This window comes from Balaenoptera acutorostrata, chromosome 17 (assembly GCF_949987535.1).
Source record: "Balaenoptera acutorostrata chromosome 17, mBalAcu1.1, whole genome shotgun sequence".
Classification (NCBI taxonomy): domain Eukaryota; kingdom Metazoa; phylum Chordata; class Mammalia; order Artiodactyla; family Balaenopteridae; genus Balaenoptera; species Balaenoptera acutorostrata.
In genome coordinates, this window is record NC_080080.1 from 57,633,027 (window position 1) to 57,660,907 (window position 27,881).

At 36.6% G+C, this 27,881-nt stretch overlaps 1 protein-coding gene across 3 annotated transcripts; it reads left to right on the plus strand.

Annotated features, from left to right (window-relative positions):
* On the plus strand, positions 1 to 27,866 carry ZFAND1 (zinc finger AN1-type containing 1). 3 transcript variants are annotated; one of them, XM_007185108.2, is made up of 8 exons: positions 1 to 115; positions 3,025 to 3,067; positions 4,036 to 4,075; positions 6,481 to 6,605; positions 6,693 to 6,784; positions 7,577 to 7,698; positions 25,080 to 25,235; positions 25,326 to 27,866. In XM_007185108.2, exons 1-8 carry the CDS (start codon positions 61 to 63, stop codon positions 25,494 to 25,496), a joined length of 804 nt encoding a protein of 267 aa, XP_007185170.1. In that variant the 5' UTR covers positions 1 to 60; the 3' UTR covers positions 25,497 to 27,866. The 3 variants fall into 3 exon arrangements, with proteins under 3 accessions (XP_007185170.1, XP_007185171.1, XP_057388289.1); XM_007185109.2 differs by lacking the exon at positions 25,080 to 25,235; XM_057532306.1 differs by lacking the exon at positions 6,481 to 6,605.
* Positions 27,867 to 27,881: the final 15 nt, after the last annotated feature.

The window sequence follows — 27,881 nt, forward strand, 5'->3', positions numbered from 1 at the left end:
CGCGCGAGCGGCCTCGTCCCGCCGTGCCGCGGCTGTGCCCGCCTCTCGCGGCGCTGGGAGATGGCGGAGTTGGACGTTGGGCGGCACTGCCAGGTGGAGCAGTGCCGGCAGCGAGGTGATTCAGGAGCCCCTAGCTCTGGTCGCGGGAGGGAAGGCCGTGGGGCGAGGCGGAGTCTGAGGAGGCAGGGCGGGCGTGTCCCTTGGGGGGGGCGGTCTGCCGTGACATGTGTTGATGCCCCTGATGCCCATGTTTTTTGTTGCCCTTGAGCCTTTGGAAGAGGCTTATGGTCTCCTTGGAATGGAACCGTGCGATTCCCAAAAACATACCTTGCAGTGTGAACTTTGATTTTCGAGTGCGCCTTGCCAAGAAGTCGCTTCGCGCCCACTCCTTTCTGATGAGCACGGGTAGGGAGGACGCTTCCGTCTGGGAATCGGGAGAGTTCCCTTCTGAACCTGCCACTGCGACCTCGGGCAAGCCACTTCTCTCCCAGACTTTTTGTTTGCTTATCTATTACTTATCTGTCAGAGTAAGGAGTTGGGTGAGATCAGTTTTTAACCTCATTTTCGCGGGCTGCTCAGGAGACGAGCTTATAGTGAGAAGGCCCTTAGCTTTTCCTCCAGATGATCATTACTCTCTCTCAGCTCTGTCATTCTTTGATTCTGATTATCACTGATTCAGTAAACATTTACTGAGCACCTCTTTTGGTGCTGGGACCTCATAAGGGTATAAAATATAGCCCTTTCCACAGAAAAGCTCTCAGGATAGTTAGCTGCTTTTTAGAGCATTAATAAGGTGATGTTCTCTCTCTGCTGAACTGAGAGACCTTGTGATACACATAGCCCAATCTTATAGCCAGTGGTAGTGTGGTACAGGCCTTAGAAACATCTGCAGCAGGTATGTCCTGAAGCGCTAGAGCCACACAGAATGCTCAGTCTTTGGTACCTGGCTTTCACTCCAAATGGGTGCTACCACATCTGGCTCATACTACATTGGGTGACAAAATAGATTTTATCTCCCATTGCAGCTACAGTCATTGGCAGCAGGTAGACACCCGATCACTGTTGAGAAGGACTCTGGGGTTTGCCCAGAATTAGTGGGAGTGCTGCAGTTGATAAGTGATACCTGTTGTGTGTGGTGGGCAAAAGGACACAATCCCTGCTAGGTTATTGTTACTTTCAGCACTCTGATTTTTATCTTTCACCACTGGCTGTCATCTTCAGCCATTCAGCAGGCAAGAACCAATGTTTCCTTGTAGATCTTTCATAGGGAAGCTTAGCCAGCTGGGTTTTGACTGTAAGTTATGTAATTCTGGTATACCTGATTATCTCTAGCAAGTCCATAATACCTACCATTTGTGACATAGTTCATCTTCCTTTCCAACTTCAGGTGTCTCTTAAAGTGTAAATACCTGAAATGAGGCCAGGGTCTAGCTCTTTTGGACTAGTGGAGAGCAGTTAAGATTTAGAACACGTTAAGTGAGTATCCTAAATTTCATTTAGCTTCTGGATGAATAGAAGGATGGTGTCAAGTGTTAGGAAATTATCTTGATCTTAACTCTTTACCCCTGGATTCTCTTGGTTTGTGTCTGATATTTAGTTGGTCACCAAAGTCTCAAAATAGTGAGCATGTACATTTTTCCGATTTGAAAGAGACATAAAAGTTTTGTAAAGTATTATATACTTCGGTTTCCTTCTCTTTTTGACAAATGTATACCTACCTTCTGGGTATGAAACAGATACTTACAGTATCATGCTTTCAGGACAACAGTGACAATGCAATAAGTTCGCTTTTCAGGTGAAGGAAGAACGATATTTGGGCCCCCTTGTCCCACAAGCAGAAACATCCAGCGGTCCCTTTGGGTTATAATAGGACCTCTTCTTTTTCTTTTGGGTTAAGATACTCTGTAGGATGAGATATTTTGGGAGCAATAGTAACTTTCTCTAAAGTGCAGTGCTTTTTGTTTTCATTTTGTAAAAGTGGTGTGGTTAGATATAGCCAGCCTCACTTGGCTGTATACTGTAATTTAATATGAGGTACACGGAAAACAATTTAGAGAAGAAATGATTGTATTCAGTGATTTATGGTCAATTGTCACATCTAAGAATGGATACTTTCATGTGCTTTCCAAAAATTCATTTCCTAACTTAGTTGTTACTTAGTCCTAACTTAGTTGTTCCTCAACAGCAAGGAAAGAAACAAGTCAGGACTAAAGTTTGCAGTATCAATCCATCCATCCATTGAATTTCTGGATTTTCTTTGAACACATCTCTACCTAGTCACCACAGGATTTTTCTCAGAGTTGAGTGTATTCAAAACGAGTTAATTGCTATAATTATTCTTGTTAATTACAGGTATTATCTTACTATTCTTATCTTTTACATGTATCTCATTTGTTTTTTACAGTTACCCTGTGAGGTAGGTGTGGCATATAGCATAGATACATGCACACACACACATATATACATATGCACACAAACACAATATACTTATATCTATGTCTATTTTTATGCATATTACCTAATAATAGAGCTTTGGTTTTGTATACATACACATACATACACTGTATACTATATATCAAATATATATATATCCAATATGTATGTATATAATCCAAAGCTCTACTGTTAAGTAACTTGCCTAGCATTGCTAGGTTAGTAAGCAGTGGAATCAAAATTGAAACCTAGGATTGTCACTTCAAATGCAGGATTTTTGCAGTATACAGTCCTCAGAAACACCACCTAGTAAATCTGGGAAACAAACAGAAAACTCACAGGACTTCTTTTTTTTTTCTGGTTTAGCATGCTACAGCAAGTAACATTTATCTTCTGATAATCCAGTTACTTTCAAAGTGCTGGAGGTTGTGATGGCTTTTGTTTAACCACTGCTTGCTGCACTAGGATATTGTTCAAAAAGGAAAGTTCTCCTATAGCCATAGTTCAGTACTTTAAGATTCTTTTTACTTAGGAAAACAAAATCAAAATCAGTTACTGACCAGAACATATAACATTTCCTCTCAATTTTAGATTTTCTTCCATTTGTATGTGATGGTTGTTCAGGAATATTTTGGTAAGTTAAGTTTTTTATGCTGGATTTGGGAGTAATTTTAGTGTTTATAATATGAGATTTATTTCTAAAAAGTAGAATGATTTAAAATAGTTTTTACTTTAGCCACTGATATCTGATATTCATTATAGTAATCACTTGGGGAAAAAAAAGCAAATAGACTAGTCATAGACTCTGATTACTTGTACATATATGTGGCTAGTCTTTAAACTTTCCAGAAATGGGGTGATGTGTGTGATTTTTATGTAAAAGTTATATATATGTCTTTTAATCACAAGGAGAGAACATATCCACAATATAAAGAATATGGTAAAAAAATCCAGTTTATGATTATTAGTCTTTATTTTAATTAATAAAATGAAAAGAGCCCAACCTTTATATTTCTTAAATTGAGTACTATACGTCCTTTGCACACACATCACATGCAAAGTAAAACCTGGGAACAAACAAGAATTTTGGAAAATGCATTTTCTTTTCAATTAAACTTTCAAATATCAGGTATTTAATTTATTAAATAGAGCACTGTAAGAATAAATTCTTTTCAGAAGATGGTTCAGAAAGATTTATTAGAAGTAAATAAAAATAATGCATATTTTTAAGTCATTCAGAACTAGAACACTCCTTTGACATTTTATTACTGATTATTTTTGAGAAATAAAAGAATCAAAAGGGTCTTTGCATTTTCACACACCTTAAAGCACTCAAAGTAAAGGTAATTAAGAGTGGTGAATTTTTGTACTCATATTGAAGTTGAATAGTAGTTGGGTTTTAAAACTTTTGAGACTATAGATGCTCTATCTTTTATTTATCTGTCATTTCAGTTTATTCTTATAGGCAGAGTTGTTAATGTAGTGTGAGTGTAGTTAATCTTAAGGATACTAACCATTAAAATATCTCAAATTACTGCAGTTATCTTTAAGTACATTATTTGATTACATTTAAATAAACACTTTATTTTGTTGTTATTTAAGCCTTGAACACAGGAGCAGGGAGTCACATAGCTGTCCTGAGGTATGTTAATATCTCCCGGTGAAACATGTTTGCATTTATGTACTTTCAGAATTTGATTCAATTTAATCCCAATGTACCACAGATGAAAATTTGGCAGACTAAACTGATTATATAAGAGGGTCTTAACTTATTTATATTATTTTTCTCAGTATGTTTTAACATAAACTAGTCTACTTGGTATTTATAAATTTTTGTTCTTATAATTCTTATTCCTTTGTACTTCAGTTCTGTTTACGTAGCCTGCTTGTAGCTTTAGGCTCTATATTTATAGATACATAATGGAATTAACATCCTCATCATATACTCCCTCCAGCTTGCCTCACTGTTTTGTTCATTTTCACTGGTGCCTGGTGTTAGGATTCTGTGGTAATACATTGTTCTGACTCCATCAGCCTTAGGTCACCAGGAGCAAACCTGTAGTCCAGCAAGATCTCCCTACCCTAATTCAGACCAAATCAAGAGATTAAAAAGGGCTGTTAAATAGAAGCCAAAATATCATCTTTATTACTGATAAAGAATAAGTTGAATGATACAGCTTAGTGTAGAGCCAAAAGGGTCTGCAAAGGAAATCCAGCATTAGGTGGATTTGCCCACCAGTCACAGCAATGCTGCACCAGGTTAGGCTTCCAAGGAAAAAAAGAGAAAGCTGAACCTAATGTAATTTTCTCAAATTTGTAATCAGAGAAGTTGTTCCACCTCCCTTGGATCAGAGCTCAGCAGAAAGTTAAACTGAATTTACTCCATTTGGAAAGAAGCATTTACCTCACATTTCGTGGTTGATATTTATTCCTGCCCACCATTTACCAAACACTTTACCGAGTCTCTTGATTATAGAAAATTAAGGTTAAATGAGCTTCAGTCAAAATCTGGCCCTTTGAAGTTTTGGTGATTTATTTGAGGGAAATAAAAGTTAAGTAACATATTGGTATTATTCAGGATTACTTGGAAGGAAATACTCATATAGAGTCATATAGTAAACATATTGATGTTTGTTATACAGCTTGTAAATCTTCCCTGTGTTTTCCTTTTTCTTATATGATTTGATTTTTATGAATGTCTCATAGAATGTCTCTCAATTAGATCTTATTAATTTAAAGGTGAAATAAAAATCTTCTACCTTTAGACCATTAGAATAAATTTGAAAAAATAGTTAAGAAGTTAATTCCAACAAGATGTAACTATCATTTATATAGAGGAATGCCCTTTGGTTATAGATTTCAAGCAATTACAGTTGACCCTTGAACAACATAGGTTTGAACTGTGTGGGTCCCCTTATACGTGGATTTTTTTCACTAGATATGTACTATACAATGCATTGGATCTGCAGGTGCAGAACTGCAGATACGAAGAGCTGACTGTAAAGTTATACTTGGATTTTCAACTGCATGGAGGGTTTGTACCTCAGCCCCTGAGTTGTGCAAGGGTCAACTGAGTTCATTCAGTTCTAGAAACCTAGTTACTTAATACTCAAAATAGCCTGAGTGATCTGGATTTTTTTTTATCTCATAAAAGCTCTTTTTCCTCTGATGTAATATTTGCTAGTAATACAGTATTAAATAGAAAATAAAGTATATCGTTGTGTGGGACTTCCCTGGTGGCACAGTGGTTAAGAATCCACCTGCCAATGCAGGGGACACGGGTTCGAGCTCTGGTCTGGGAAGATTCCCTCATGCTGTGGAGCAACTAAGCCTGTGCACCACAACTACTGAGCCTGTGCTCTAGAGCCCACGAGCCACAACTACTGAGCCTGCGTGCCACAACTACTGAAACCCATGCAACTAGACCCCATGGTGTGCAACAGGTGAAGCCACTGCAATGAGAAACCTGTGCCCCGCAACAAAGAGTAGCCCCTGCTTGCCGCAGCTAGAGAAAGCCCGTGCGCAGCAATGAAGACCCAACGCAGACATAAATAAATAAATAAATAAATTTATTAAAAAAAAAAAAAGAATAGTATATCATCGTGAAAACTGTCTTAAACCCTCTGTATCACGGAAAAACATATAATTTTAAGTGTTCTTTTACATGTATTTAAGCCTCTAAAACCAGTATAGAAAGTAGATATGACTTGCCATTTGAGGAGTGATGAGCTGATTACCTAAGCATACTATTATGGAGGCATCTTTGTGTAGTATGTTACAAAGTAGAAGACTAAAATTATGGAGAGTAACTGAGTAGTCATTTTAACTTGACTTAGAAGATAAATACACCACAGTAGGAAAACTTTGAAAATGTAGAGCAGTCAGCACAGTAATCATTTCTCACACGAACAATTTCTATAATCTATGTGAGAGTGTGTGAGTTTCTCTTATAGGTTTAAGCAAAAATGATATGGATATCCAGAATAGATTTGTTGATTTGCTTTAAATGTGAAATATGATGCCATGTCCCCCATTTTACATTTTCAGGTGACTGTAATTGAGAGACTGAAGTCAGATACACATACATCTTACCCATGCTCATTCAAGGACTGTGCTGAAAGAGAGCTTGTGCCAGTTATGTGTCCTTATTGTGGGAAGAATTTTTGCCTGAGGTGATCACTGAGACCATTCAAACTCTGCATATCTGTTTAAGTCATATGCAAATACATGAACTAGTGTCACTCTTCTGTTGCTCATAGACATCGTCATCAGTCAGATCATGAATGTGAAGAACTGGAAATCCCTAAGTCTCGTATGGCTGCCACTCAGAAACTTGTTAAAGACATTATTGGCAAGTATCTAGAAAGCTTGTTTTGTTGTTTCCCTACTGCTCTATACTCTATATGAGTTCCAGAGCCCTGCTTCTCGTGTCAGCTTGCCGGTTATGGAAGGTGTTGTTAGCAACCCTGATGGTTATAACTTGCTATAGATTTTGGTGACATTCTTGTGACAGTATTTCTCACAAGGCTTTCCAATGAAAATTTGGAAATTCTATGGAAATACCCTACCAGATGTTCTCTTTTGCTGGACCATTTATATCAGCTGGTTAACCATCTTGGCTAAAAATTGTATTCATGAGGCTAAAGTAGTGGTTTACATTCTTTAAAGACTAAAGTTTAAGCCCAGTCAGCTATCCTATGAATGCTGCTGATATTCGGACATATGAGGAAAGAATGTATCTGTGATTTAGACCAGTCTGTCTGCTACCATGTTAGTTCAGCTGAATTTTCATTTTATATTAAGGATATTACTTTAAATTAAATTAAATTAAATTAATCAAATTAAAATCTTCTATAACCAAATCTTAAAATTCTCTGTAGAAGTGTTCGTGATTGCTCTGGATTAAATAGATTTAAGCTGGAAAGAGGCACATAACTTGAGTTTATGATGTGAAAATCACTTAGGTCAACTCAGTGGTATTTTTCCATTGATCATACCTATAAAATGAATGTGGTCTCTATATATCTCTATTATATGTAATTCATGTACATTTCAGGGCCATAGTTAATAAGTAATAATAAAAATAAAACTCTGGAAAATGTATAAGTTCTTATTTGCTTATATTCTTACACTTATTTCTTAGATTCCAAGACAGGAGAGACAGCAAGTAAACGGCGGAAAGGTGCAAAAAATAGTGAAACAGCTGCAAAGGTAGCATTAATGAAATTAAAGATGCGTGCTAATGGAGATAAATCATTGCCACAGGTTGGTCTTAGAGATTTTAGAATACAAAATGTTCTAAATATAGTTGGAGCTCCCTTTTTACTCTTCCCTCTCATTAAGTATGAGAACCTTATATGTATCATTTCTACTATTACATGGTATAAGTCTGCATAAATAATACATAGTTTTATGAGTTTTTTTCACTTTATAGAAACAGCAGTAAACCATATGTATCCTTCTTCAACTTTTTTCTTTTACCCTTGGTATCATTTTTTAAAACTTTATCCATGCTGATATGTTGAGTCTTATTCATTCATTTTGATAGCTCACATTTTTCTGTAGTATGAATATCCATTTGTCCATTCTTTTAGTGAACACAATTCAGATTTCTTTTCCAAATTGTTTGCTATTATAAACTGTTCAAAAGTGAACATCCATGTGTACTTGTAGGAACATTTCTCTAGAGCAGCTTCTTTACAACTCCATATTGCCAGTTACATTTTCTATAACAATTCAGTACATATGTACATACATACATACCTTAACACAGTTTCAGTAAGTAACTGATGTGTATGTGTATACCTTATGTGTATGTGTATTTTCTGATATTTTTTATTCTACTTTAAAGATTGTTGATTTTGTAGCCCCTGAAGGATTGAGACCATCAAATTGAAAAATGCTACTCTAGGGAACATACCTAGAAATAGAAAAGCTGGATCATGGGGTTTGCTCATCTTCAGCTTTACTAGATATTTTCAACTTTTTTTTTTTAATAGATATTTATTGGAGTATAAGTGCTTCACAATACCGAGTTAGTTTCTGTTACACAACAAAGCGAATCAGCCATATGCATACACATGTCCCCATATCCCCTCCCTCTTGAGCCTCCTTCCGACCCTCCCTATCCCACCCTCTAGGTCATCGCAAAGCACCGAGCCGATCTCCCTGTGCTATGCTGCTGCTTCCCACCAGCCAACTATTTTACATTCGGTAGTGTATATATGTCAATGCTACTCTCACTTCACTCCAGCTTCGCCCTCCCACCCCATGTCCTCAAGTCCGTACTCTATGTCTGCCTCTTTATTCTTGCCCTGCAACTAGGTTCATCAGTACCATTTTTTTTTTTTAGAGCCCGTATATATGTGTTAGCGTACGGTATTTGTTTATCTCTTTCTGACTTACTTCGCTCTGTATGACAGACTCTGGGTCCATCCACCTCACTACACATAACTCAATTTTGTTTCTTTTTATGGCTGAGTAATATTCCATTGTATATATGTGCCACATCTTCTTTATCCATTCATCTGTCGATGGACATTTAGGTTGGTTCCATGTCCTGGCTATTGTAAATAGTGCTGCAATGAACATTGTGGTGTATGTCTCTTTTTGAATTATGGTTTTCACAGGGTATATGCCCAGTAGTGGGATTGCTGGGTCATATGGTAGTTCTATTTTTAGTTTTTTAAGGAACCTCCATACTGTTTTCCATAGTGGTTGTATCAATTTACATTCTCACCAACAGTGTAGGAGGGTTCCCTTTTCACCACACTCTTTCCAGCATTTATTGTTTCTAGCTTTTTTGATAATGGCCATTCTGACCAATGTGAGGTGATATCTCATTGTAGTTTTGATTTGCATTTCTCTAATAATTAGTGATGTTGAGCATCTTTTTATGTGCCTCTTGGCCATCTGTATGTCCTCCTTGGTGAAATGTCTATTTAGGTCTTCCGCCCATTTTTTAACTGGATTGTTTGTTTTTTTGATGTTGAGCTCCATGAGCTCTTTGTATATTTTGGAGATTAATCCTTTGTCTGTTGATTCATTTGCAAATATGTTCTCCCATTCTGAGGGTTGTCTTTTTGTCTTCTTGTTGGTTTCCTCTACTGTGCAAAAACTTTTAAGTTTAATTAAGTCCCATTTGTTTATTTTTGTTTTTATTTCTTTTACTCTAGGAGGTGAATCAAAAAAGATCTTGCTGTGGTTTATGTCAGTGTTTTTCCTATGTTTTCCTCTAAAAGTTTTATAGTGTCTGGCCTTACATTTAAGTCTTTAATCTATTTGGAGTTTATTTTTGTGTATGGTGTTAGGGAGTGTTCTAATTTCATTCTTTTACATGTAGCTGTCCAGTTTTCCCAGCACCACTTACTGAGAGGCTGTCTTTTCTCCATTGTATGTTCTTGCCTCCTTTGTTGTAAATTAGGTGCCCATGTGTGCGTGGGTTTATCTCTGGGCATTCTGTCCTGTACTATTCATGTAAATTTCTGTTTTTGTGCCAGTACCATACTGTGTTGATTACTATAGCTTTGTGGTATAGTTTGAAGTCAGGGAGCCTGATTCCTCCAAATCTGTTTTTCTTTTTCAGGATTGCTTTGGCTCTTCAGGGTCTTTTGTGTTTCCATACGAATTGTAAGATTTTTTTGTTCTAATTCTGTGAAGAATACCATTAGTAGTTTGATAGGGGTTGCATTGAATCTGTAGATTGCTTTGGATACTATAGTCATTTTCACACTAGTGATTCTTCCAATCCAAGAACATGGTGTATTTCTCCATCTGTTTATGTCACCTTTGATTTCTTTCGTCAGTGTTTTATAGTTTTCTGAGTACAGGTCTTTCGCCTCCTTAGGCAGGTTTATTCCTAGGTATTTTATTCTTTTTGTGCAATGGTAAATATCAGTGTTTCCTTACTTTCTCTTTCTGATTTTTCATTGTTGGTGTGTAGGAATGCCAGAGATTTCTGTGCATTAATTTTGTATCCTGCGACCTTACCAAATTCACTGATTAGTTCTAGTAGTTTTCTGGTGGCATCTTTAGGATTTTCTATGTATAGTATCATGTCATTGGCAAATAGTGACAGTTTTACTTCTTCTTTTCCAATTTGTATTCCTTTTATTTCTTTTTCTTCTCTGATTGCTGTGGCTAGGACTTCCAAAACTATGTTGAATAAGAGTGGCAAGAGTGACATCCTTGTCTTGTTCCTGATCCTAGTGGGAATGCTTTCAGTTTTTTGCCATTGAATATGCTGCTTGCTGTGGGTTTGTCATATATGGCCTTTATTATGTTGAGGTTGTTTCCCTCTATGCCCATTTTCTGGAGAGTTTTTATCATAAGCGGGTGTTGAATTTTGTCAAAAGCTTTTTCTGCATCTATTGAGATGATCATATGGTTTTTATTCCTTAATTTGTTAATGTGGTGTATCACATTACATGATTTGCGTATATTGAAGAATCCTTGCATCCTTGGGATAAATCCCACTTAATCATGGTGTATGATCCTTTTAATGTGCTGTTGGATTCTGTTTGCTAGTATTTTGTTCAGGATTTTTGCATCTATGTTCATCAGTGATATTGGTCTCTAATTTTCTTTTTTTGTGATATCTTTTTCTGGTTTTGGTATTAGGGTGATGCTGGCTTCATAGAATGAATTTGGAAGTGTTTCTCCCTCTGCAATTTTTTGGAAGAGTTTGAGAAGGATGGGTGTTATTAGCTCTTCTCTAAATGTTTGATAGAATTCGCCTGTGAAGCCATCTGGTCCTGGACTTTTCTTTGTTGGAAGATTTTATTTATTTATTTATTTTATTTATTTATTTTTTGGCTGCGTTGGGTCTTCGTTACTGTGTGCGGGCTTTCTCTAGTTGCGGTGAGTGGGGTCTACTTTTCATTGCGGTGCGCAGGCTTCTCATTTTGGTGGCTTCTCTTGTTGCAGAGTACAGGCTCTAGGCATGCAGGCTTCAGTAGTTGCAGCATGCAGCCTCAGTAGTTGTGGCTCGCAGGCTCTAGAGCACAGGCTCAGTAGTTGTGGCGCACGAGCTTAGTTGCTCTGTGGCATGTGGGATCTTCCCGGACCAGGGTTTGAACCCATGTCCCCTGCATTGGCAGGCGGATTCTTAACCACTGCTCCACCAGAGAAGCCCTGTTGGAAGATTTTTAATTATGGTTTCAATTTCGTTACTCGTGATAGGTCTGTTTATATTTTCTAATTCTTCCTGGTTCAGTCTTCGAAAATTGTACCTTTCCAGGAATTTGTCCATTTCTTCATGGTTGTCCATTTTATTGGCATATAGTTGTTTGTTGTAGTCTCTTATAATCCTTTGTATTTCTGCACTGTCAGTTGTGATTTCTCCTTTTTCATTTCTAATTTTATTGATTTGCGGCCTCTCTCTTTTTTTCTTGATGAGTCTGGCTAAGGGTTTATCAATTTTGTTTATCTTCTCAAAGAACCAGCTTTTAGTTTTATTGATCTTTGCTATTGTTTTCTTAATTTCTATTTCATTTATTTCTGCTCTGATCTTTATGATTTCTTCCCTTCTACTGACTTTGGGTTTTCTTTGTTCTTCTTTCTCTAGTTGTTTTAAGTGTAGGGTTAGATTGTTTGAGATTTTTCTTGTTTCTTGAGGTGAGATTGAATTGCTATAAACTTCCCTCTTAGAACTGCTTTTGCTGTGTCACGTAGGTTTTGGGTCGTTGTGTTTTTGTTGTCATTTGTTTCTATGTATTTTTAAATTTTTTCTTCAGTGATCTCTTGGTTATTTAATAGCACACTGTTTAGCCTCCATGTATTTGTGTTTTTTACAGTTTTTTTGCTATAATTGATTTCCAGTGTCATAACATTGTAGTCAGAAAAGATGCTTGTTACGATTTCAATTTTCTTAAATTTTCCGAGGCTTGATTTGTGACCCAAGATGTGATCTATCCTGGAGAATATTCCATGTGCACTTGAGAAGAAAGTGTATTCTGCCACTTTTGAGTGGAATGTTCTGTAAATATCAATTAGATCCATTGGTCTATTGTGTCATTTAAAGCTTGTGTTTCCTTATTTATTTTCTGTTTGGGTGATCTGTCCATTGGTGTAAGTGGGGTGTTGAAGTCCCGTACTATTGTTGTGTTACTGTCAATTTCTCCTTTCATGGTTGTAGCATTTGCCTTTGTATTGAGGTGCTTCTGTGTTGGGTGCATAAACATTTATAATTGTTATATCTTCATCTTGGATTGATCCTTTGATCATTAGGTAGTGTGCCTCCTTATCTCTCCGTCTTTATTTTAAGGTCTATTTTATCTGATACGAGTATTGCTACTCCAGCTTTCTTTTGAATTCCATTTGCATGAAATATCTTTTTCCATCCCTTCACTTTCAGTCTGTATGTGTCCCTAGGTCTGAAGTGGGTCTCTTGTAAACAGCATATATATGGGTCTTGTTTTTGCATCCATTCAGCCAGTTTGTGTCTTTTGGTTGGGGCATTTAATCCATTTACATTTAAGATTCTTATCGATATGTATGTACCTGTTACCATTTTCTTAATTGTTTTGTGTTTGTTTTTGTGGGTCCTTTTCTTCTATTGTGTTTCCCGCTTAGAGAAGTTTCTTTAGCATTTGTTGTAAAGCTGGTTTGGTGGTGCTGAATTCTCTTAACTTTTGTTTGTCTGAAAAGCTTTTGACTTCTCCATTGAATCTGAATGAAATCCTTGCTGGGTAGAGTAATCTTTGTTGTAGGTTTTTCTCTTTCATCATTTTAATTATATCCTGCCACTCCCTTCTGGCCTGCAGAGTTTCCACTGAAAACTCAGCTGATAACCTTATAGGGATTCCTTTTTATGTTATTTTTTGTTTTTCCCTTGCTACTTTTAATATTTTTTCTTTGAATTTAATTTTTGTTAGTTTGATTAATATGTGTCTTGGTGTGTTTTTCTTAGGGTTTATCCTATATGGGACTCTGTGCTTCCTGGACTTGGGTGACTATATCATTTCCCATGTTAGGGAAGCTTTCCACTATAATCTCCTTGAATACTTTCTCAGACCCTTTCTTTTTCTCTTCGTCTTCTGGGGCCCGTATAATTTGAATGTTGGTGTGTTTAGTATTGTCCCAGGTGTCTCTGAGATTGTCTTCAATTCTTTTCATTCTTTTTCTTTATTCTGCTCCTCGGCAGTTATTTTCACCATTTTGTCTTCCAGCTCACTTATTTGTTCGTCTGCCTCTGTTATTCTGTTATTGATTCCTTCTAGTGTATTTTTCATTTCAGTTATTGTGTTATTCATCTCTGTTTGTTTGTTCTTTAGTTCTTCTAGATCTTTGTTAAACAGTTCTTGTATTTTCTCAATCCGTGCTTCCATTCTATTTCCGAGATTCTGGATCATCTTTACTATCATTACTCTGAATTCTTTTTCAGGTAGATTGCCTGTTTTTTCTTCATTTATTTGGTCTTGTAGGTTTTTACCTTGCTCCTTCATCTGTGATGTAGTTTTTTGCTATCTCATGTTTTTTTTTTTAATGAGTGGGATTGTGTTCCAGTTTTACTGGTTGTTTGGCCTGAGGCTTCCAACACTGGAGTTTGTAGGCTATTGGGTAGAGCTGGGTCTTGGTGCTGAGATGAGGAACTCTGTGAACCCTCACTCCGATGAATATTCCCTGAGGTCTGAGGTTCTCTGTTAGTCCAGTGGTCCAGACTCGGAGCTCCCACTGCAGGAGCTTCTGCCCAACCCCGCGCTTGCAAATCAAGATCCCACAAGCCACGTGTGTTGGCAAAAAAAAAAGAGAGAACAATAACAATGTAAAAAATAAAATTAGATTAGGAAACTAACAGATATGTTAGAAAGAATGTAAAAATAAAAATATAGATGAATCAACAACTGGAAGGTACATCAGTACCACAGTAGTAAAAAAGAGGAGGGAAAAGAAAAAAAAGGAAAAAAAAAAAGGAGGGCGGAAGGCCTTGGCTGTGGAGAGTGGGGCCTAAGGAAGGATGAGGTTTGGGTGGTGAGCGGGGCCAATGCTCAGATCCCAGAGGGCTGGAAAAGGCCCTGGGGGCTGTGGGGGGTGGGGCTTAGGCTCAAGGAACAGAGGGGGCCCAGGCGTGCCCCCCACTCCTGGTCTTAGAGAGCAGGGGACCTCACCTGGGAGCCCAGCAGGCTTCCTGGGCTCGAGTGGGCAGGACAGACGCCCTCCTTGCCTCTCTTGCTCCTCCAGTCCGGGGTCTGGGAGGGCCCCTTCCGCCTGCCTCTCCTGATCTCCCTGGCCTCCCTCCTATGCCCCCAAGGACCCACGCAGCCTGTAGTGGGCTTGGAGAGCAGGGGCTCGGCCTGGGAGCTCAGCAGGCGAGTGGGCGGGGCAGTCACCCTCTGTTCCTTTTCCGCTCCTCCCAGAGGGCCCCTTCCGCCTGCCTCTTCTGATCTCCCTGGCCTCCCTCCTATGCCCTCAAGGACCCACGTGGCCTGGAGGGAGGTTTGGAGGGCGGGGGACCAGCCTGGGAGTTCAGAGGCTCCCTGTGCCCGAGTGGGCAGGACAATTGCCCTCTGCTCCTCTCCCGCTCCTCCTGGATGGCCCCTCCCGCCTGCCACTCCTAATCTCCCCAGCCTCCCTCCTATGCCCCCAGGACCCTCATGGCCTGGATGGGGCTTTGTGTGTGGGGCGGGGGGGACCGGCTTAGGAGCTCAGCAGGCTCCCCGGCCCCCGTGGGCCAGGCGATCGCCCTCTGCTCCTCTCCTGCTCTTCGCGGAGAGTCTCTCTCACCTGCCTCTCCTGATTTTCCTGGCCTCAGGCGTGCCGGTCTTGTCTGGCCTCCACTTCTCCTCCCACCTCGGTCCCCCCACATCCTACCTGTTCACTCTGGGGTTCCTCCCATCTCCTTGGGGGTTAAAGTCCCCCACCAGTGGCTGACAGGTGCCCTAGTTGTGGGGAGATGCTAACTCCACGTCTTCCCACACCACCATCTTGCCTTCTCCCCTCCTTGTCAACTTTTTATTTTAAGTAGTTGTACAGATTTATCTCCTTGTAGTGTCTGAGAGTTTCAGTGTTTCTTGCCACTGTAGGGTATTATTCATTGTTACCAATCTGATAGATGTGAAATGATACTTCAGTGAGGTTTAAAGTTGAATTTCCCTGTGACTAGTGAGGTTCAGCTACTTTGCATATGTTTATTGGATATTGGGCTTTCTTTTGTGAATTATTTGTTCATATCCTTTGCCCATGTTTTCTGTTGGGTTGTGGAATTTTTAGAAAGGTTTATAAGAGTCTATATATTCTGAATTCTAATCTTTTTTTGATTAAGTATGTTGCACAAATCTCTCAGTCTGTGGCTTGTCTTCACTTTCCTTTTGATCTCTTTAGTAATTCAGAATTCTTAAATTTTAATACACTCAAATTTATTAATGATTTCATTAAGATTGTACTTTTAAAAATAAGTTATTTTCTTATATTTTCCTTTAAAAGTTTTATTTTATATTGTTGTTTAGCTCTTTATTCCATCTGGAATTTAATTGTAAGTAAGTAGAGACAGAGATTTCTTCCTTCCCCTCCCACCCAATGGGTTACCTATCGTTGTAACATAAGGTATTGAAGCGTTCATTCTTTTTTTTTTTTTTTTTTTTTTCCCCCACACAGAAGCGTTCATTCTTGTAATGACATTTCTGTCATACACCAGATTGTTTTGTATATGTGGGACTAGTCTGGGGATCTCAATTTAGTTCCTTTGGTCTGTTTGTCTCTCTTTGCATTAATATCAAACTGTCTTAATTATAATAGCTTTATAATAAGTAGGACAAGCCTCTCCACCTCATTCTTTGCTTTCAACTCTGTCTGTTCTTGGCCATTTATTCTTCTGTAAAAATTTCAGGATCACTTTGTCCTGTTCTGTGAAATGGTGATTTTGATAGAAATTGTGCTGAATTTAAAATTAGAGACAGTTGACATCTTTAAAATTTCACTCTTCCCATTCATCTCCATGGTCTATCCAACTTTTTTTAGGTCTTCTTTTATGTCTTTAAGGAACATCCTATAATGCTTACCATACATATTTTATGTCTTTTTTTAGGTTTATTCTTAGGCTCTTCATAATTTTTGCTACCATTGTAAATGGTAATTTTTTTAAATTAACATTTTTCTAATTGTTTATTCCTAGTTGTTGTATAATGTCCTTCCATCCAACAAATAAACTCTAATAGTTCCCAGTTTACAGATTTCCTGGCTTGTTTTCTGTGCAGTCACATCTTCTGCAAATGACAGTTTTGTGAGTTGTTTTTGTTTTTTTTCAAATTTGCTTTTCTCTTGCTCTTCCACCTTCTCATTATTATTGTTTGTGTTAGTGCATTGGCTGAAATCGCCACAACAATGTTGAATAATATGAGTGATAGCAGGCATTTTCATCATATTTCTGACTTTTAATGCAAATTATTCTAAAGTTTCATCATTAAATATTATATTTGCTGTAGATTTTTGATAGTAGCCTTCCTTAGGTTAACAATGTTTTTCTATTCCTAGTTTTCTAGGAATTTATATCAAGAATAGTTATGAAATTTTGCTATAATTTTTTTCCCTCCATCTAGTAAGATGATTATGTCGAGTTTTTTTTCCTTATCAATGTGGTAAATTACATTGATCAATTTTTTTTGTTGTGAATCACCCATATATTCTGGGATAAACCAGTTGACTCTGGTATATAATTCTTTTAAAATGTGCTGCTAAACTGATTTACTAATATATTATTTAGTGTTTTGTCTTCACATTAGTAGCCAAAAAATAAAATTAGTTGAGTAGCTTTCCCTCTTCTGTTCTTTGAAATAGTTGGCTATTATTTGTTCTTGAAGGTTTGGTAATGGTTGTTATAACTTTCAGATTTGTTGCCTTTTTTTGAGGGGAGAATTTTGAATACTGTTTTAATGTATTAAATAGTTCTTGGCTTATTTGGATAATCTATGTCTTCTGAAATATATTTTGGTAAATAACATCTTTCTTAAAAATTTCTGTTTGATGTAGATCTTTCAGTTTATTGTTATAAAGTTGTTCAACTTATTTTCTTATGTTCCCAAATCTCTATTGTGTCTTTCATTGGTCATTCTTAATATTTTTTCATTCGTACTTTTCTTTGATTTCCCCTTGAACAGTCTTGCTAGAGGTTTGTGTTTACTTTTTTAATTTATATTTTAGTTTTTTCAAAGAATCATGTTTTGGTTTTATTGACCTCTCTATTGTTTCTTTGCTTTCTGCTTCACTAATTTTGCTCTTATATTATTATTTATTTTTTTCTGCTTTGTTTAGATTCTCTCTGATGTTCTTTTTCTAACTTCTCACACTGAATAATGAACTTGCTTATTTCAACCTACTTGTTAGGTGTATTTTTTTTTTTTTTTTTGGTAACTTTATTTTGATACAGTTTCAAACCGAAAAGTTGCAAGAATAGTACAAAGAATATTTTCATATTTGTTACCCAAATGTACCAGTTATTTACATTTTGTCCTGTTTGTTATTTCATTTGCATTCTCTCTCTATCCATATGTATATGTGTGTGCCTGCTTACTAATTTTTGGTTGGCTTGATCTATCAGTTTATGAAACAGATGGTATCAAAATCCCACTGTAGCTGTGGTTTTGTCAGGTTTTTTATTCCTGTAACTCTAATAGTTTTGCTGAGTTGTATATTATCAGATACATTGAATTTCTTCATCATTATGTGTTCTTTATGAATTTTGCCTTAAATCCAGTTTTGAATTATAATAATATTGTTTCATTACCTTTCTTTTGATGAATAGTTAACTATTATGTCTTTATGCCTTTATATTCAACTTTTCTTGTTGTTTTATTTTTAGGGTGTTTCTTGTAAGCAGCATGTAGCTGGACTTTGTTTTTTTAATCCAATTTGATAGTATCTTTCTTTTATAGGTGAGTTGAACCCATTTATATTTATTACGATCACATGTATTTGAATGTATTTCTTCCATCTTATGTTCTTTGCTCATCATCCTTTTCCTTTTATTATTTATTTCTCTCCAGTCATTTTTTGTATCGACTGAATTTTCTGTATTCCCTTTCATTCTGCTGGTTTAGAAACCATTGATTATAGTCTTCTTCTTTGATTATCCTTAATATTTCTTTTTTGAAAACTTCTTTATTTGTTTTTAAAATTATAAAGATACATACTTTCAACAAGGGTAACTTTTAAAAACTGTATAAAGGAAAAAAACTAAACACACCCTCCTGTGCTCATGTCCATCTCAACTGAGGATGGTTTTGCCCCCTTGGGGACATCTGGCAATGTCTGGAGACACTTTCAGTTGTCACAACTGGGCATGGGGGTGCTGCTGGTATCTAGTGGGTAGAGGCCAGGGATGCTGCTAAATGTCCCACAGTGTATAGGACAGCACCCACAGGAAAGAATTTTCTGGTCTAAAATGTCAATAGTGACATAGTTGAGAAGACCTGCTCTAAAGTATCCAATAATATTATTCACATTACTTTGCAATTCTTTTATTACTTAAAACATAATAGCAAAAACTTCTATAGCACTAACTTTGTTCCAGGCCCTCTTCTGTCACATTTAATCCTCGCAACAGGCTTGTGAAATATGTACTATTATCTCTGCCTAATAGACAAGAAAACTGAGGCACAAAAACGTTAAGTAACTTGGTAGTAACACAGCTAGTAAGTGGAGAGCTGTGAATTGAAACCAGGGAGACTGCCTCAGAAACCATGTTCTCAACACACCTAACACTTTATCATGGAGCATGCAGGTCTATAGAGAGAACTTTTTCCCCTGTATCATTAGTATTTGTGTTTGTTTATACATATATGTACTGACATATATTATTTATATATATATGCACCCAGGTATATGTGTGCATATACATGTGAATAATTTTACATAAATGAAAATGGCTATTGATATATGCATACAAAGACATAGAGTGTTTTAGGGTCATTATTTCATAAAAATGGCATGATATTCATTTAGTTAGCACTTTTTTTGAATACGTGCTATATATCAGGTCCTGGGGATACAACAGTAGGTAAAACAAACCTGGGGATACAACAGTAGGTGAAACAAAGTCCCTGCCCATATGAAGTTTATATTCCAGTAGGATGAGACAGCTATTAAATATATACTACAATTTCAGATAGTGATTAAGCCTATGGATAAAAATAAAGCCTGTTTCAGGTAGATAATATATCCTTTTATCTCTATATATTCTTCTCATGAATGCCTAACAGAAATTCCCCCAAGGGAACTGGTATGGTTCTAAATCATTTTCTTTAAAAGCTTGGATAACTTTCCAAGTGGTGTGGATATACTGTGACTTATGTCACCATTTTCCTATTGATGAACATTCACTTCGTTTCCAGTTGTGGCAACTGTGCTAAGAATTTTCCTATTTCTGGTTTTCTATTTCTGTGAGATAAATTCCCTGGAGTATGTTTTCTGGGTCAAAGGGTATGTGTATTTTAAATCTTAATAGATGTTGCCAAGCTGCTTTACAAAGAAGTTGAAACAATTTACATTTCTACCATCAGTAATTGTAATAGTCAGCTTTTATTGACTGATTGCACTATGCCAAGCATTGTTTTGTGGCTCTAGATTTTTTACCTCCCTTAATACTCATGACTGTCATGTTATTATCCTCATTTCACAGATTAGTAATCTGAAGTGAAGTGCTGTTAAGATCACTCATGTGGTCAGAGCCTGCCATTCTACCCTGTTTATTACTATACTGCCTCTTGTGGCCATACGTGAGAGTACCTTTCCCCTCCGATGGTTTCCAGTAGTTGTTTATCTTTTTAAATGTATTCTAGTCTAATGGCTGTGAAAAGATATTTCCTAATTGCTTTACTTTGCATTTCCTTGACCACTATTCAGTTTGAGCATCTTTTGTTATGTTCATTGGCCATGTATGATTGCTCTTCCTTGAATTGCCCATGCATATCCTTTGATCATTTTTCTTTTAGGTTGTTATTTTTATTTTTATTTCATTTATATTTTGCTTGGTCAACTATGGAAACTCTTGGAGTAGAATGGATATTAATCCTTTATCTATAATCAATCTGCTTTGGAATCTTTTTTCAAAATCTGTCAAACATCTTGATTTTACTTAGGTATCTCATTAACATATCAGGGTTCTAAATTTTTCTAAGGTCTGTCTTTCATTTCTGTTTTGGTTTTCTTAGGGTTTTCATTTTTTTTCATCTGTCTTTAATAGATCTGGAATTTGATTTTAGCATATGATATGAGCTAAGGACCCAATTTTATTTTCTTCCAGTTGTTTAGCTAGTTTCTGCCAACCAATTAAAGAATTCATCTTTGTCCTATTGAACTGAAATACCAAATATCACCTTCATGATAAGTTTAAAATTTATTTTTAGTAGATCGGTTTTTGGATTTCCTATTCTATTCCATTCATCTATTTTTTATTCATATGTTAATACCAAGTTGATTTGATGTAATAACTTTATAGAATGTTCTAATATATGATAATGTTAAGTCCCATCCATATTTTTCCATAGTTTTTCTTAGCAGTTCTTTTTTTTTTTTTTTTTGCTTTATCCATCCATACGAACCTTGTGATTATCTTATACAATTTTTTTTTTTTAATCTCTCTTGGGATTTTCATGGTTGTCATAATGGGACAAGGTTGTAAGTGACAGACTTCAGCAGATACTGTTAAAGAATGTAGCCTCTTTAAAGGTCAAAATGGAGAAACGGAAAGAAATCATTATAAAAAGCAAGAGAGAACACAGCATGGTTTTAGGCAGAAATGTGGCTTCTCATATCTTTCAAAGTTTCCCACAAGGATGTTGGCTGTGAATGATAGTGCCTACCGGAAGTGAGAAATCTGCCATTTATGAGAAGCCTGATTTGCCATTCTCAGGAGGATTTTATACCCAGTTGGCCTCTTCCTTTTGATTCTGGGGATTCTGGCTCCTTCCCTACCCACCAGATGCAGGTAACTGAGGCAAAACCGCCTTGATACATTATCAAGTGATTTCTGTGAAGTTGGGTGAAGTAAAATTCAACTTCCCAGCAGCATCTATTAACAAGTCCTGACTGAGGATCATTCCTGAATGATTCTCTGAATTTGCATTTTATGATATATATTAATTTTGAGAGAAATGACATTTTTATGACATCGTCTTCCTATCTAAGAACTTTACGTCTTCTCTTTTAGATCATGTTTTATTGCCTTCTGTAACATTTTATATTTTTCTTCATTTAAGTCTTATTATTCCTTGCTTATTTTCATCTCTAATTATCTTATGGGTTTTCTTTCTTTTGTGAACAGAATATTTCCCTTTATCTCTATTCCTAGTACTTACTGTTAATATAGAAGAAAAAGGTCTTGAATTCTGTATATTCATCTTATTCAATCACATCGCCAAATTCTTCTATTTATTTTAGAAGTTTTTTTTTTCCCTTTGGTTTCCTAGGTATACAATCACATCCCACTGACAAGTAGCTTTAGTTTTTATTTTTCAATAATTATACTAGTTATTTTATTTTCTTGTATTATATTATCTATAATCTTCAATATAATGTTTTGTAATAACAGTGATAACAGGCATGTGCTTACATTTAAAATTTTTAACGTGTATAATTAAATACCAATTCTTCTCTCAAAGTCTAAAGTTACTTGGTATTGTATCCTCTTGAATAAGACAAAGAGTTTGACATGCTTTATGTAGTTGAATATCTTCCATCCCATCATCTTTGTTCACACATGATTATTTTTAAGTCACTTGCTATTTGAATTTACCAATATATTTTCTGAGTTTCTTTTTTCCTTAAGACTCACTTTTATTTTGGCTAAAGGCCATTCTTTAGCAGTTCATTCATTAAGAGTCTTTGTTGGTAAACTCTTTCAGTCTTTTGTTTGTCTGAAACTGCCCTTATTTTTCCTCACTTGAGCTGAATTATCTGTTAGATTCTCTCAACTCTGAATATACTATTCATTGGCTTCTTATGTCTATTGTTCAGGAAACTTGTGCTGTAGATCTTATTCTTGTTGCTTTATGGGTAATTTGTCTTTCTTTTTGTGCGTGTGTAGCTTTTAAGATTTTATCTGTGATATTTTCCAGTTTCAGTGCAATGTTGCTAGGTATGGATTTGTTTTAATTACACAGCTTGACCCTTGAGATACATTTTAAAATCTGACTTATCTCTTACTCTTGGAAAATTATTGTTATTTTCTTTCTGAATATTACTTCCTTTTCTTCTCTTCTGAAACTCTTACTAGACATATTTTAGAGATTTGTAATTTCTATCTTTATGTCTATTTGTGCTGCCTTCTAGATGACTGCTTCAATTCATCTTCCAATCAAGTAAACCTTTTTATTGAAGATTATAGAAATTTATTGTGCTTGAATTTCTTATTTCAGAGACTGTATTCTTAGGTTTTTATATTTCCAATTGGATCTTCATAGCTTTTCCTGTTTCATTTCTGCCTGTTTTGGTTTTACAACTTTCTGTTCCATTTTTATGAATATTATTCTTTATTTCCTGGTACATCCTAAATAACTTTTATAAATGTCTTTTTCAAGTTTATTTAGTTTCACCTGCCCATAATAAGTTAACCTTTGATTTGTTTTGAAATTTTGGCGTACAGCTTCTGCATGTTCGTGTTGAGTAGGAGTTTCTTTCTGTGTCTCTCTTACTGTTTTCACTCACCTCTCCCTGCTAGCAGTCTCACATTTTCTTCCACAGGCCCACCTACCCATGACCTCTATTCCAAACCCAAGTTTGAGATTGACAGTTTCTGCTTCTGCTCTGTGGAGATTTTCAGATTATTACAGATCCATTTACTGAGCTGGAAGGCTTTGGCTTTGTTCACTGTCAAGAGGTTATATCTGTGCTTTTCTGCCTCCCTATATATCGGGGGGTTTTTTTGGTTTTTTTTAAAATAAATTTATTTATTTATTTTTGTCTGTGTTGGGTCTTCGCTTCTGTGCGAGGGCTTTCTCCAGTTGCGGCAAGCAGGGTCACTCTTCATCGCGGTGCGCGGGCCTCTCACTATCGCGGCCTCTCTCGTTGCGGAGCACAGGCTCCAGACATGCAGGCTCAGTAGTTGTGGCTCACGGGCCCAGTTGCTCCACGGCATGTGGGATCTTCCCAGACCAGGGCTCGAACCCGTGTCCCCTGCACTGGCAGGCAGACTCTCAACCACTGCACCACCAGGGAAGCCCTATATATCGGTTTTTGTAAGCAATAGCCTACATCAACATTCAGCAGTAACTTCTTAAGCCTCCTTTCCTGGAGTGCACATCCCACACAAGCCCCTGCTTTCAATCAGTGAGCTGGACGTAGGTGCCCCATCACCATGTGGCACTGTTATTTCCCATTAACCCAAAAGCTGAGCTCTTGCTACCTCTTCCTCTTCTGGAGCCCTAAAAGCCTGTGGTTCAGCCTGCCTACTGTCACTTTGCCTTTCTGTTTCATTTTTGGATCCTCAGACGTATTTATTTTTTTACTTTTAGGTGACGGTATATCTTTTTAAATTTCTCTTTTCAGATTAATGCTCTTGTTGCTGTGTTTTTGGAGCAAGGACTATGAGGTTATAGAGTTGGCCCAAAGCTTGAATTTCCAATGATTTCTTATTTTTCTTTTAATACTTTTTCTCTGTAATAATGCACTCCACTGGTCTCTAACAAATCTAAATTCCTTAGTGCTGAGATAGAAATTGTGTTGAATCTATTATTTCTTAGAATAATTGTGATCTTTCCCTACAATTTAGGGATCCTCCAGTTATGCTAAAATATTTACTGTAGCAGGAATTGGTCTGTAAAGCCAGCACTTCTTTAAAGCGATATTAGGAAGAAGGGAAAATCAGAAGCCACTACCTTTGTTCCTTTTCTTGTTTCCTGCATTTGTTACTTTTGCAAGAAAGTACAATATAAAAGAAGCATATAGGGTATAGAATACTGGAGGAACCATCTCCAGATTTCTGAACCTTTCTCTTTTGTTGATATGGTGCTTGTCTAACTTTTTTTTTTTTACGTTTCTTTGTTTTCGAAAGCCCTACTATCTCTAAATATGTAGTGAGGTCTTTCAGGTGAAAAGAAATGTTATATGTCTCAGGAATCTTTTAATTGTAAGTGACAGAAACTTGACAGAAACCAACTAGCTTACTCAAAACAATTTTTCTTTTTCTCACATAATGGGGAGTGCTGCATTGATCTGGTCTCAAGGGATGACTGAATTCCAGGGCTCAAATGCTGTTGAAAGAGGCCATCTGTTTCCTTGACTTCTCTCTGTGAGTTAGACTCACTGTTTTTCATTTGAGGAAACTTTTCCACATTGGTTCAGGAATGGCTGAGAGGCATAGAGGATAGCTGCAGGCAACCTCAGGTTTAATTCAGCAAGACTTAAAAAAAACTCTGGAAAAATATTGCTCCTCCCTGCCCCCAGGTTTTGAATGTAAGATCCCAGGAAAGGACCTTGATTGGCCTAATGTAGGTCACATGCCTATTTTTGCATAGATCATCCTGACTAGGGTCTTAGATCCTCTGCCCATGCATTTAGGTGGATCCTGGGGTTCTATGATTGTATTCCCACTAGAAGTTGTATCATTAGAGGGTAATCCTTCTCTGACCAGGAGAAGAGAGGAAGAAATGTCACCAGACAAAAACAGATGTCCATTTCATGTATATAATCTGTATTTTAACTTTTTATTTTTACAGACGGAAAGAATTTACTTTCAGGTTTTCTTACCTAAGGGGAGCAAAGAGAAGAGTAAGCCAATGTTCTTTTGCCAGCAGTGGAGCATTGGAAGGGTCATAGACTTTGCAGCTTCTTTAGCCAGTCTTAAAAATGACAATAACAAATTAACACCTAAGGTAACAACAGGTTATAACTTTTTCCCTAAAAGTTTTAGAATACTCTATAAAGCACGTTTATTACATTATGATGTATCTCTCTCTTAACAGAAATTGAGGTTATGTCACAGTACCTCAGGAGAAGCCTTACCCTTGGATCATATTTTGCAAACCTGGATTGCTAAGGCGGATTGTCCTTTATACAATGGTGGAAATATTATCTTGGAATATTTGAATGATGAAGAACATTTTTTAAAAAATGTTGATTCTTACTTGGAATAGTCATTCAGGGAGTCAAGCTAGAAATCACGAGGAAAATTCAATGTTAATCAAATTCTTTTACTACAAATACTATGTATTTTTTATTTTTGAAACTTGCTTTTTATTTCCATTGTATCATAATTTACATTATCAGTCTTCCATTAAATTGGATTTGAATTTTTGTGTTTTCAAGTTTAACTATGAACTGACATTTAGCAAATTCTCTTATCTAATTAACATTTATTAGGTTATGCTGTAATAACAACAACAAAGGTATATATATTTCTCATTTGGTTAATGTCGGCTTTGATTGGCTGTGACTCTGCTCCATGTTATCTTTACTCCAGAATCTAATATGAAGGAATGACCCCTTTTGGGGACATTGCCATTCTTATGGCAGAAGAAAGAGATGGCTCTTAGAAGATAACATGTATCACTTTTGCTTTAAGCAAGACACATGACCAAGCCTACCAGCATGGGACCTTAGTATCTACCTACATCATGATGTGTAAATTGATGTGTATACATGAATCATAGAAACTTAGAGGTCATCTCACTCACTCTTCAATGTTTGTGGATGAGGAATCTCAGGCCTAGGAAGGGAAAATTATTTTCTTGTTGTCACCTAAGTGCTTTGGGGCATAACTCTGATAAAAAACCCCCTCCAGTAGGATTCACCGTTTTGTCTGTATCATATAGTACAGATAAGAAGAAAGAGGGGATAGCTAAACTACATTACAAGTCCTTTATATATATAAAACAAAGCAAAACACATGCCAAAAGTAACTACATTTTACCAACACATTAAAATTAATGCTCCTGACTGATGTATTCTATCTATACTCAGCAAAGTACTACTATAGAGAAGAAATAGAAGTTATTTCTGTTTGTTATTTGTCCCTTTCCTACTTTGCAATAGACAGGGATAGTGGCTTTAGGTTTAATTAAAGGAATAAACTCACAATGTTTATTTCTTCTCTAATTCTTTCTTCATATTATTTTCATGTAGTGAATGGAGATAACTTCTGACTTCTATCAGCTGCTTATACATTCATTTATTAACCTAGTTATTCAAGTACCTACTAAATGTAAGGATTTGATTCTAACTGCCCTGGTAGATACAATGAAGAGATGTATACGTACTTAAAACTATAATACAAAGCAGTGTGGCAAGTGCCAATGAATATATAGTAAGTATAGCTATGTTCTAATAGCTCTTTTATCAGAAACCATAAGACCAGAAGTAGAAATAATCTTTAAATATATTCCCAGATACCAGAAAGTTTTAATACAAATACCTTAGCATCTGCATAATTACTTGCACATGGTAGATGACCAACACATGTCTCATGAATTGAACTGAAGCTAAATATACCGGAAAAAATACCAACGCGGGTTGAAAAGAAGGGAAGTAAGGCGGGCAGAGATTGAGCTACACTTAAGGAGACTAAAGGAGAGGTCCTGTCAATGATTAGAAAAGAGACAAAGCAGCGTGGAGGGAAGGACTTATGTCATCTGGTCCCAGATAGTGGAGCAAACTAGTCTGTAAGAGACACAGGTGCCACCATTCTTGGAGGCTCTATGGACGGGGGCTCCGGCCTGAGAAGTCTCCTAAAGAGAACAAGGTTGTGGGCAAGAGAGGAAGTCCCCCCCCCAGTGTCTCGTTTCCAAATTACTCTGAAATCAGACATCTTTCTCAGGCTTTCTTTTAGGGCTTTCAGTTGAGTCTGCTTAATATAATTCTAGGGTTGACTGTCCCCACCCCTCCTTAGAATCTTTCTACCTGCTCACAGGCAACTAGAATTATAAGCAGAAAACCCACAAGTAGAAAAATGTTTTAAATTCAGATAAATATCTAACTACAGTATGATACAAATGAGCTTAAGCTTCATATAATCAGCTAGTAAATACACATGAATAATAAATTACTAGATTTTTCCCAGATTTGTCAGATTTTATTCCAGGCAGTTTTCAGATAAGAAGCCTTGGAGAACCCGAAGAAGGGGAAAGGCTACAGATGGAAGGATCTGAGGAAAGTAAAATTTACATTCCTCACCTCTTTGACCTGGGCGACAAAAATTGTGAATTAAGATATTTGGTCACATAACTGTAAAGATAGCTTTGGTTTCATGAAGTTCTTGTCATATGTTTGTTTTGTTTTTGTCTTTTTAAACCAGGGAAGTTCCCTGGGAACTTAACTGAAACATCACAGAAACATTAGTTCCAGTACCTATTTCAACATTGGTGTAGTGTATTTTGTTTTTCTCAATGTGGTACATGGAAATAAAATTTATGGACTATAAAGTCTATTGTATTTGAAAGATTAACCTACATAAGTCATATTTTTAAAAACTTGTAAAAATATATCCAATAAAAATTGTTTTGACAATTTTTGAGGAGCAAACA

Coding starts and splice junctions, on each gene's coding strand:
- ZFAND1 (XM_007185108.2), top strand. CDS start 61: ATGGCGGAGTTGGACGTTGGGCGGCACTGCCAGGTGGAGCAGTGCCGG. Junction 4,076..6,480: donor AGTCACATAGCTGTCCTGAG/GTATGTTAATAT, acceptor TTACATTTTCAG/GTGACTGTAATTGAGAGACT. Junction 7,699..25,079: donor GAGATAAATCATTGCCACAG/GTTGGTCTTAGA, acceptor TTATTTTTACAG/ACGGAAAGAATTTACTTTCA.